The sequence below is a fragment of the Epinephelus fuscoguttatus genome, linkage group LG22 (genome assembly GCF_011397635.1).
Source record: "Epinephelus fuscoguttatus linkage group LG22, E.fuscoguttatus.final_Chr_v1".
Classification (NCBI taxonomy): Eukaryota; Metazoa; Chordata; class Actinopteri; order Perciformes; family Serranidae; genus Epinephelus; species Epinephelus fuscoguttatus.
In genome coordinates, this window is record NC_064773.1 from 27,080,453 (window position 1) to 27,092,498 (window position 12,046).

The 12,046-nt window shown below is 38.0% G+C and overlaps 1 protein-coding gene across 2 annotated transcripts in view; it reads right to left on the bottom strand.

The window, feature by feature from the left end:
* Positions 1 to 12,046, bottom strand: part of ptprz1b (protein tyrosine phosphatase receptor type Z1b) — a 77,499-nt gene that overhangs the window by 14,735 nt on the left and 50,718 nt on the right. For both annotated transcript variants that reach the window (XM_049567166.1, XM_049567165.1), the window contains exons 7-13: positions 10,627 to 10,784; positions 8,779 to 8,929; positions 5,920 to 6,104; positions 2,526 to 2,652; positions 2,366 to 2,418; positions 1,368 to 1,835; positions 993 to 1,182 (exon numbers count right to left, since the gene is read on the bottom strand). In XM_049567166.1, coding sequence (XP_049423123.1) covers positions 993 to 1,182; positions 1,368 to 1,835; positions 2,366 to 2,418; positions 2,526 to 2,652; positions 5,920 to 6,104; positions 8,779 to 8,929; positions 10,627 to 10,784 — 1,332 coding nt within the window. The remainder of the gene's footprint in view (positions 1 to 992; positions 1,183 to 1,367; positions 1,836 to 2,365; positions 2,419 to 2,525; positions 2,653 to 5,919; positions 6,105 to 8,778; positions 8,930 to 10,626; positions 10,785 to 12,046) is intronic.

Sequence of the window (12,046 nt, forward strand, 5' to 3'; positions counted from 1 at the left end):
TCACGTAATGGGACATCACATCACATTACATGAATAAATGAATGAATCAAGTTTTTATTATTGTGTCATGCACACAAATAGCCCGCAAAATTCATACAAGCTACATCCAGAATACTGCAATTGTAATTATACTGAAAGTACAAAATAAATAATAACAATTTGAGTAATTTCAAGATCATACATTTCTGACAAAATATTTACTGAATAATTCTGGAGATTTATTCAGCGTAAATACTAGTAAAATAGTTCAACTTGCCTTCTTTCATGGGCTTGTGAGACATTGTTAGCACACTTGTGAACAGCCATTTGTTATAATGACTACAACATAAAGGTATACTATGCAGAATTGTCGGTTACAGTTCGTAAACACACTTACCAGCGGCAATGAAAGTAAAACCAACCCCAGATTCAATCGTTTGGTGTTTCGCCTCGCTATATTTGCATTTTCTGCGCTGTGTCTCTTGGATGCCGCTGCTTACAGTCTGGCACCTGGTCACTACCCTTTTTATAAAGTCCTGACCTGAGTGCTGTTGGGGAACACACGCATAAACATCTTGAACACAGAAAATAAGAAAATGCTGGCAGAGTGTAAAGTCTCTTCAGAATTTATCATACACTTCTAGTGGGTCATAAGTGAAGACGTAATTCCCATAAGTGATGAAGTGATGAGTCTATACATTGTTTTCGGGAAAATCCTGCCTAGAAGATCTTTCAGTAGCAGTAACTGTCCAAAATATTTATTTGAAAAACATAAAAAAATTAGGTATCAATCTAAATTTAAGCCATAATAAAGCAAAACACAATCTAAACTGTGTCAATCTGAGCAGAATCAGTGGCAAACATCCAGTGGAAGAAAAAAATCTTCTGCTGATACCTATTTAAATATTTATGAACCTAAATTTCTCCCTGGCGCTGCTCAAAGTACCAACCAGAGATATTTTTTGTAAACAAGAGTGCCAAAAAAAGAAAAATCCCTTCCAATAAAATCTGACCTGGCAACACGGCAGCAGCAGCAGACACTGTTGCAGCAGAAGTGGTTGTTTCTAGTGGGAAGTTGTTGACTGTGTCTTCATAGAAGATATCTGTGACTTGCATGTCCTCCACAGGAGGGGTGTAGAGATCTGACTGGGGAGAAGGGAGCCCACTCTCTCCAGCTTGGTCTAGTGAACTGTGATCTCCTGACTGCAAGAAGAAGAGGCAGATTGCAAAAACATTGGGTTTCTTCAATTTGGACAAGGTTAAACTGAAAAAAACTAGTCTCCAAACAATTTTGCATTTACATTTTGTGTGCCAGGTGTCTGTTAGGTATTACATTTAATCAGGTTTTAACACTGAGAGACAAGAAAAAGAAAACTTCAATGAACTACCTGTTGTGGCAACACTGACAGCGAGGCCTCCTCTGTGATTTGTCGGCGGATCGTCGGCAGGGTGGTCGTCCGAGCAACTGGAAACAGGAAGCCCGGCTGTTCTGTTACCTCAGTCACCCATATTGCACCGTTGCCATCAAAACCTGCTTTAGTGATTGGCCGGTGCGTTGGATCACTATCCTCGTAAATCCAGTTCTGATCCATATTATCGGGTTTAGACCTGCTCTGGTCTGGTTTCTTTTTTATATTCTGGTTGAGTTGAGTTTTCTGTAGAACAGCAGACTCAGACGGGGTCTCTGGGGTTGAACGGGTGCTGACCTGCACTGGGAGATTGTGGTGGTATGTAGGTTGGTTCTGGTAAACCCTGGTCTGCTCCACTGGGATCTCCTCCACGGGGCTGTGGTCGTCTGGAGAAAAATCCACCTGATTCTGGTTCTCTGGCCTCTCCGATTTGGCTCTAGATGAGAACTAACACAAGGAAAAAAGCACTACTGTGTGGAGCTGTGGCACAAGATGTTTGTGATTATAAGGGACAGGCTTGTTGATGGAGAAACTAAAACGTGAGGGTTTTAATGCTGTCACCCCCTCTTGCGTAAATGACAGAATATAAACATCCTACAAAAGACACAGTGGTGATGAAGTTGTTTACTTCTTTAATATTCAAAATGAGCTGATAATAAGGCATTAAAGTAATCTCCATTAATGCAGTGTGGAAGAGCACAAGCTGTACTGGTTCTCTCAGTGAGAAAAACATGGGAGCCTTTTTTTGGTAATCTCTCCTAAAACACGCTGCAAAGTCTCGTATAACCTTTTGTACGGCTCTCCAAACACTCAGTGACAAGCCTCCACTGAGATAATTACAACAATTTGCATAATAATTAGGTTCACTGATATGACTAAATGCAGGGCAAACTTCAGCACTGCAAAAGTAATTCAGCGAAATGAATGCCAACATGCAGAGTGGTGTCAGGTGAAACCGCAGATACGGACCGCCCTACCTCCCTGGTGCCTTCCAGATCTTTTGCGACAGCGTCAGGATCTGAATCACTTTCTAGAAAGAGAGAGAGGGGGGGAAATAAATAAAGACTTTCTTACAACTGTAATAAATGTAACAGATGGAGTTGGAGTTTTTTCCTTTGTCTGACTGTGTGTTTGTACCAGGGTCCTCTAACGGCATGTCCACTATAATCTGGTCGCTCCATCGTCCTCTGAGTCCGTTGGTGCAAAACGCAACCACCTGAACCACATAGCTGCTGTTGGCCAGCAGGCTGGGGATGATGGCACCCTGTAAAGTCACATAGATGAATTTAAATTAGTGGTTCACAATCTTTTTATTGCCTGATGTAAACCAACAACCCCTATCAGATGAGCTCAAGTACCCATTTAAGAGAATGTTGCAATAATGATCATGGAATTGATGATGTTTAGGTTTGGTCTGCTTTTTTCTTCTCAATAGATTTTGCATTCGTGCAACTTTCACTTGGAGAGGCGGCGCTTGACTTTTCAGCCCGTGCTCCAGCACTTTTAACTGTCTATATCTATTTCTCTGCACACTTGCTAATTAATTTTCATGCACTCCCAGTCGCAGCAGGTGGTGTTAAGGTGTTACAGCTGCCTCCGGTCAGCGGGGGGTGCATCCTGTGAAGCTGGTTTATAATAGGTGGTTTTGAGACAATAAATGTACAAGATCAGCATCACTGCAATTTGTAATCCAACATCAGTGTTTATTTTTCTCTAAAATGCAAATATGTGAATGTTGTTGTTTTTTTTTTTTAAATAAATCATAATTACTTTTCTTTCATCACATAAGCTGAGCTATTCCAAAATCCTTCCTTGAGCCCCTGGTAACAGCAGAAATACCCCCTGGGGTACAAGAACCAATGGTTGGGAATCACAGATTTAAATATCTTTGCTTTGAAATGTCTTTCCACTTTCAATTCACATTTATACATGTAATGTAATAATAGTTGTATTGATGACTGGTTGGTTTCCTTTTAGACGTTTTTAAATATTTTCAACACAAGTTATTGACAGTTTTGGTAAGGAAAACACTGCTATCCATGCTGTATTTGACATTTATGGTAAATTATCTTAATGAGAATAATATTTGAAGTTGCACATACGCCAATAATGATAGTGTTAAAGCTACCTCATGCTCATTTGTTTAATATGGACTTGAGTGCATCTCTATTAATGGTAATCAAGCCATGATCTAGTTGTAATTGCGTTACCACAGTAATTGCTAATCTTAAAATAATTAATTATGCCTCTTGTGGGTTTTTATTAGATGTTTTCATGCACATAAAAGACAGGTAAACTAAATTCTCAGTCCTTCATTTGTGCTGTATGAAGGTGGTCTGAGTATTGTCGACTCGTAATCTACATACATACATGCAAAGGCTTGTGCACATTCATACACTCAGACCCACAGACCTACATACAGATACATATACACAGATGGTGCTGGTCCAGTTACAGATGCTCAGTGACCTGTTAAGAGGCCAAGATTGATCGTCATTATCAATCAATTGATTACTTTGATCAATCCAGATGCCAACAGCAGTCGGCATGTACACAGAGACGTGAGAGTGGATGGATGGTTGATAGAATTCTTATACATTATGGTCTAATTCATTCGTTAAAATGAACAGGTCACTTTATTTACAAAATGCACACATACATGCCCTGTTCTAATATGTTCAATAAAGGGTCCCAAGAACCTAAGAAACCTGGGGTGGACATTGGAAACAACGTCATTTTTAAAGCAAGAAGGGGGAACTGATTTGCACCCTCTCATGATCACCCTTTTTTGCTATGACAATTCCAAACATGAGGACTTGTTGTAATGCTGGAGAAAGCGTCAAAAAGTATATAGAGCAAATCAATATCACAGAGAGACAGTCAGGGATTAATAAAAGGACCTGCTTGATTCTAATGGTCCACTTCTTAAATATAAACCTTTTTTTTTTTTTACAGAGAAAACATTTTCTATTAAGTTTAAGGAATTAAGCTTTGTAATCAAATCCATAACTAACAGCTTATTAGAGTTCATGAACAGCTATAAAAAGCAACCTGAGGTTCCTAGATTTTTTGCACTCATTAAATAAATGGTATTGACATCATGAGCAACTGTTGCACCAACAGACATATCAGGAAATGCTTCTGCAATACTAGGAAAACACCACCACAGGGAAAATCTTTTCAGTCTCTAATTTTGCAGGCATTAATTGGCTCAAAGCTTGGCGTGTTCCTTTTAGATACTGTGTTACAAATAAAATGAGAGAAATGCATCTAAAAATATTGCAAAAACTATATATATCAAACAATTATATTATATTATTATTTTGATAACAAATATAATTTACCTGCAAGACTGAGCAAGTATCTATCTGTTTTATTGTGGCCCATACTGTACTACATTTCAAAAGACTTTAAGTATTATAAATTGTGCAAAACAGCACACGCAATTATGATGGAAGGTAAAAAATATATCATTTAATTTGAGTGTGATGATTAAAATGTATGCACTATTCTCAACTTCTTTATGTAATTAGGGAAATTTCATGATTCAACCCCATCTTTTTAAGATGTTTTTAACTGAAATTGATTTTATTTTGAGTTTTACATTTATATAGAAAAAAGCAAACTATGTCAGAAGCTAAAATTCATTGAGACATGTTGATGTAGTCTCAAATGACCCCTTCTTTTTGAATTCATTGTTTATTTTATCTGAGTTTATTTTACTTAGCATTACTTTTTATTATTTCAAATACTTACTGATGCAACCATTACCTTCTGTCTTTGCCAGTTAAACTGGTATGACTGATTGTTTGAACTTTCTTTTAACTAAAAAAAGGAAAAAAACAAAACAAAAAAAGTTTGTGACGAAATACTAGGATACAGTTTAGACTTTCTCTGACTAATGATGTGAAATATTCCTAAAATGTTCATAACGTTACCTTATACTCCAGTGTCTCTCTGACCTAATTTGAGCAAGGCTAATTAACATTAGCTAAATCTGCCATCTCCGGCAGATTTGTGTCCTTTTTGATGGACAAACACACAATTACAGGTGAATTCAAAAAAACAAGAACAATGGACAGAAATACCTTCTGTCTGTGTTTACTCTGTCTTGTGATCAGTCAACGTAGCCAGCAGTCCCCTGATAAACGCTTGATAAAACTAACACCCCTGATAAAGTTATTTTAAAGCTAATTTGATAACACTAACACCCAGCTACATTGATCCAAAACCAAACAGAGATAAGAGAGGTTCATTTTTTAATTGTAGGGGCCTTGTCTGTACTCTTGATGTAGCATTTGTTTTCTTTTTTTATTTTGAAGTTAATCGAAAGAGCATTGAACAAGAAGACAATGAATAAGTTTTGCTTTTTGAATAAATTGCTGGAGATTTAGCATTTTTTCTTTTTATCAAAATTCATTATTCAGAGCAATAATCAACAGATTAATTGATTATCAAAACAGTTGTTAGTTGCAGCTGTACATATGGGTGATGTTTGTTTTGTAGAGACATGTGAAGAGATCTTTCATACCACGTCCTGGTCCCCGTCTGTCCTGTACTCCTGCTTGCTCTGGTCTTGACCCTGCAGCCTCTGATAGGTGACAGCGTACCAGTCGATGGTTGTGTCGTAAACCACACGGGGACGTTCCCATGTCACTACGATAGTTGTGTCATTCTGGGCGTCAGCCTGAACGTTCTCTGGCTCCGAGCTGCAGGCTGGAGGTGGCAGATAAAGAAAAATAGGGTAAGACTGGTAGAAATTCTGAATATTATTAGCATGCCGAAAACTCAATTAAAAAACCTGAAAGAAGGAGATACAAAAGACAAGACATGGTACAAATGCAAATGGATATCTAAATCTGAACAGCACTGAAATGGTCTGTCACATCTCTCTTTTAGTTCAGTACTGCTGAAGGTAACTTGATGTTAATCGACTGTATTGAAAATGGAAGAAAATAGGAATGCATTTTAAAAAGCCCAGCTCAGGAGGTGAGTGTGGCGATGAGTGGGAGGTGTACGCATGTGTGTGTGTACCGGCTGCATGAATTTGTTACAGGCAAAAAGACCCTTTTCTGAATTTCTGAATACTTTATTTCAATTTCAAAAAGAGCTGCAAAATAAATTGCCTGCACTGAGAGGAGCAGGAGCACAGAACTACAAAGTCGAGCTCCCTGGCAACCCAAAAGACCCACTTTACTTGAGGGTCGACTTTATGAAGATGGAGAAAATTATATCTTTTGATGATTCATGACGAGGCTGACCTTGGAGTACAGTGTTAAAGCTACAGCGAAGGCAGACGATGGGCAATATTTTCAGTCATGGAAAAAAATAAGATTAATAATGTAATCCAATTCAATTTTCTTCGCCATGCTGCCCAGAATTTGGTCTCTTCAATAGCTGAAGAGATTTGAGCCTGGGAGAAGTGGGAATTCTGTGTTGATCTCTTTAAAGCCTAATAAGGAAAAAAAATCTCATAGTGCAAAATCCTAACATGCTGTAGCTGCTCAGAGTTAATAGCGCTGTTGATCAATACCAGTGTTTCAGCCAATACTTGGCTGCTGAGATCTCTGCTAGTCCAGGCTTGCCTCCTGGCCTGTTTTACAACTAAAACCCTCTGTAAGAAGACAAGTGATGGTGCACGACTTAAGTATGGCATCAAATTGAGCTCAGGGGAATGCAAACATATAAAAATATTCTATAAATGTGTTATCTACAACATGAACGTGAACCCAAAATCGTAACCAGCAGTCATGTAGCACAGTGATCAGTTCTCATAGTCCACATAGCAAGTTGCGAGATGGCCTATGGGCACGAAGCCCGCCCCCATTTCAAAACAGGCTCAGCACCAAGAACAGCAACTCTAAATCAGAGTAACTGGAACCGGAGATTTGACGTTTATTCACTATTTTTGCTTAAAAAATAATTAACATGATTACTTTCAGCTACCTATTGTTCTGTCAATCAACTGATCAATTAATTGACTAATCGTTTTAGCTTCTTCATTTTTCCTGCTTACAATTTGGGACTTACATTCATATTTTAGAAATAAAATTTACATGTGTTTTTTTTTTTACATTTACATTCCACTGAGTTGAATTAGATCCCATTTAGGAGCTTCATTCTCCAGCCAAGGCACCTGCATCTTTGAGTGCAGTGATATACTGTATTACTGCTGAAGAGATTTCCTCTAGTGTCAAAATGCAGCTGTCATGGACCAATCTTGGAACCCATCGGCTATCGTTCTGAAGATGATAAGCCTCTGGGGGCAATGGCAAATATTCTGGGAGGTGTAGCAAGCAGTGTTGGGGCAATGATTTCCTCTTCCAGAGGCCGGTCATTCTGACTTATCTCTATAAACAGATATCTACATAGGAATCCAGATACATTAAAAAAAAAGCTAATGTGAAGCTAACTAACTGTTAAATATCTACACATGATACATGCAATAATGTACATAGCCTATTTATTATATATTGCTTTAATTTTTCACTGCTCATATCATCCCTCAGTCTATGATTAACTGTTTAATATCTACACTATCCCGTGAGTCAATAATGTGAAATCAGCCAGTCTGTGTCTGTATTATACTTTACTTTTTATGCAGTGCTTTATGTTTTGTTATGTACTGTTTGCTTACTATATTGCTCTTTGTTTTGTGCAGTTTACTAACACCAACTTGTGTTTGTCTTTTTACTGATTTGTATATACATTGCTTTGTGTTTTTTTTCTGCTGATGCTTCCTGTTTGCGTTATCCCTCTGCTGCTGTAATTTCCCCGCTGTGGGATGAATAAAGGATTATCTTATCTCATCTCATCTCATCTTATCTTACATGTTTCCAGACAATAGCTGACGGATTCCAAGACTGCATTTTGGTCAATGCGTTCCACCTCTCCACACGGACTGTTTACCTGCTGCTCCAATGTGATTGGTCAATACCACTCGTCTACAAATGACTACAAACAGAAAACACAGTAATTCCGATACCAAAAGCATGTCCTGTTACCTGATGATTTTGTATACACATTCAGACATGAGTTTACAGATATTATTAATGGACTTCAGTGGTTGAAAGGATAGATGCTGGGGTTTTGAAGGAGCGGACAAAGATTAGATGCATGATATCATGATTGTTACTGGTCATCAGAGGTACTTCAATACCATATTGATACAAGATGGGCTATTGGCTATTTAAATTATGTAACTACTAACCACTGTTGTAAAATAAATGTAGTGTAGTGTGTTAACATGACACTGAATGAGAAATAAAGTAAGCTACACTAAAATGAAATGAACTGAAATGACTTTCAGCTCAGAGAGAATGAGTTAAGAGAAGAAATAAACGGCGGTGAAACAAACAAAACATTTTGTTTGGGTCGTTTGATGACGTACTGGGTGTGAGCACGTCCTCCACTCCGGTGTACGAGGCAAACACCTGACCCATGAACTGTTGCTGCTGCTCCCTGAAGTTGTTCTGCAGGTAATCCGTCAGCATCACATACCCGGCCTGCTCCATGGTCATCACCTCACAAAACACCTCCAACTGAGTACAGAGAGAGAGCCAGACAGACAGAGAGAGGAGAGACGATAGGTGAAGAGAGAGAGTAGCAAGTCAAACAAAGGGAAGAAAGACATGTCTGTTGCATCTTCCCTGTTTCTATGCAGTTGCCAAAACAAACCCAAAACCGACGTGTGCGTGTGTGTGTGTGTGTGTGTGTGTGTGTGTGTGTGTTTAAGAGGCTTGTGCTGGTGCCAGGCGGAGGCAGAGAGACAGCACTGCTCTATTTTTGGTTAGCTACGATGTGCACATGTCATGCCTTGCCACCCCCGTTTCAATCATGCAAACACAGACAAACACAAGCACACACAAACCCACAAGCACATATAATACACACACAACCACTTTCATGACCTCATTCACTCGCCACTGTTCTGCTACATAATTGATGATTATTACACAGATGATTTCATTCAAAGGCGTTCCACAGAGGTTTTATAACGTCGTCACCCTGGAATCAATCTGCAGTAACGTTACAGTGTCAGCTTGTGTTGTCGCTGCATGACAAGCCTTTGTTACAAAAATATACCACTACAGAAACCCTACTCTGAAAGTTCACATTTTGACTAAACATGTCACATTGCATCACTTCAGTGCAAGGTTTTGTTTTTATTTTGTGCACAGATGTCAAAGACAGCTGACCTGAGACCAGCCACTGACTACAACTAGACACAGCAACTACAGGCAGCAGTGATGTCAACTTAACAACAGATGTTTGTCTTTTTAAACTGAATACAAGCCAGTGTACATTGTAGTTATTTCAAATATAAAGCATTGAAAATTTGTATCATAAAGCTCCAAGGCTTTCATCAGACACAATGATAAATCAATTTAGTAGTTGAAGCCGCTGTCATGGATTTCAAAAGAGGCTTTTCCTTCATGGCTGTCGGCCGTGCTAGAGTATCCTTAAAGAGTAGATGAAACACTTAACAGTAGGACTGTGGTTCCTTTGATTTTTACCTTGGGCAAGATATGGCACTGCAATTGAACTTAATATCCACCTAGATTTGCAAGGATTTTACGTTTTTGCCAGCTTGGTGCAGCCATCTTACAACAAGCTACAAGCTACAACACAAGAATAGTTCTCCTTTTTTTTAACTGCTTGTAGAAGTTGTTAAACTACGCTTGGTGAACTTGGTATTGTAAAGCATATTTTGTTCTTTGATGGCTTTTTTGTAAAATATATTTAGTCTTATTGGCTCAAAAAGCATTTGCAGTTGGTTTTTAACTTTGTCCCTGTGTCTTTGTATCTCATCTTAACTCTTAAACTCCACTGTATCAATACTTATTAAGTTAGAAACTAGTTAAACTAGTCGGAGGTACAGTGCGGTACTTAGCATTCCTAGTAAACAACCATTGTCATGACACCACCAACTAGCTTGTTGTAAGATGGCTGCGCTCTGCTGGGGAAAAAGTGAAAAACTATTTGGTTTTCTAGCAAATCTAGATGAAGTTTGGTTGTAGTGACATTCTTGGTAAGGTATAAGTGAAACAAACCACAGTCATATTGTTCAGTGTTTCATCACCATTTTAAAGGTACTCAGGGTTAAAAGAGTGAATGAGAAATAGTGTTACTCAAAGTTGTCTTTATTCTAGGACTTTTTTTGTTCAGAAAAAAAAAAGCATTGGTTACGGTGTGTGTGTGTGTGTGTGTGTGTGTGTGTGTGATAAAACCTACTGACCTGTGTCTCAGATATGGCCACAGTGTGTTTAAAGATGATCCATTCCACTGTTTCCGAGCAGGGAGGAGCAGTTAGTGAGCCGTTGTAGATGTAATATTTATCTGTGTTATTAGGCAGCAAGGACCGTAAGGTGAAAGCTTCTATCGACCCGCTCTTACCTGGTTAAAAAAAAAAAAAAAAAAAGTCTCATCAGTGACAAAATGTCACAACATTAACAAATGTTTTGCCCCAAGCTGTAAGATCACCTGGGACAAAGCATTTTAAAAATGTCACTGTATTTTAAGTCTATGACGTGCATCATGATATCGTTCATAAGCAGTCAGCGACCCTTTGTAGTTTAATCATGTAGGAGAGAAAAGCACATTTTTTTGTGCATTTTTCATTATCATTATTTGACTTCCTCAAACAATAATAATATTATAATAACATGTCTTATTTGCATAGCACATATCTAAACAAGGTTACAAAGTGCTTCACAGAGTGCATGAAAATAAGACAAGAATAACAATACAATATTTAAAAGAATGTTGAGAGCTGAGAAAAATAGTGTGTACAGTGGCAAAAACAGAACAAAGGGAAATAAAACACAAAAGTTACAAATCAAAAAGTACAAATCAGACATTAAAATAGAAAGCTTTCCTTTAAAAATATATTTTAAGCAATGATTTAAAAACAGGTAATGTGCTGGTCAGCCTGATCTCCTCAGGCAGAGAATTCCAGAGTTTTAGGGCCCTGATGGCAGAAGCCATCAACGCTTGTCTGGTATAATTACACTAAAACTACAATTTATTTTGCGTCAAGGAAATTTAGTTCTGTTGATAATAGGGATGTCACGATATGAGATTTTGATATCGTAATTATTGTCAGAGGAAATATTATAGTTTTCACAATTATCAATCAGGGAATTTATTACTTGACACTATGTAAGGAAAAAAAGACATCAATAACACACATTTATTATTTCCACTTCTTATAGTGTAATGTTTGGTTACTTAAAAATCATTTATAGTGGTTAAATGGGAATAGACTACCCTGAACAAAGGTTACACAGACAGAGAGGGAATGACAGTCACAGTCCTCCTTAGTTGGTGCTATGGTATCCCCGCAGGATTCTGACAGTAAATAGTAGCACGTTGTGAACTACTTTCAGAGAGTTTTAACTGTTTTGGTTGATCTTTGCATGATAAATAGGTAAGTATTTTTTACTTTAACTTGGGCATACAAGGGTTTGAAGATGGAATATATTGGAAGTGTTGTACCCACTTGCCAACTTTTCAACGGCAAATTGGATATATATCTTCTACTCTCTGGTCATTTTGTTGATATCCAATATGCTCCCACACTGCTGATTTAAGGGGCTCTTATTTGGCAGATATAAGGCTGGGATGTCAGTTTCCTTTTAAATTTTTACAGCCCTTCT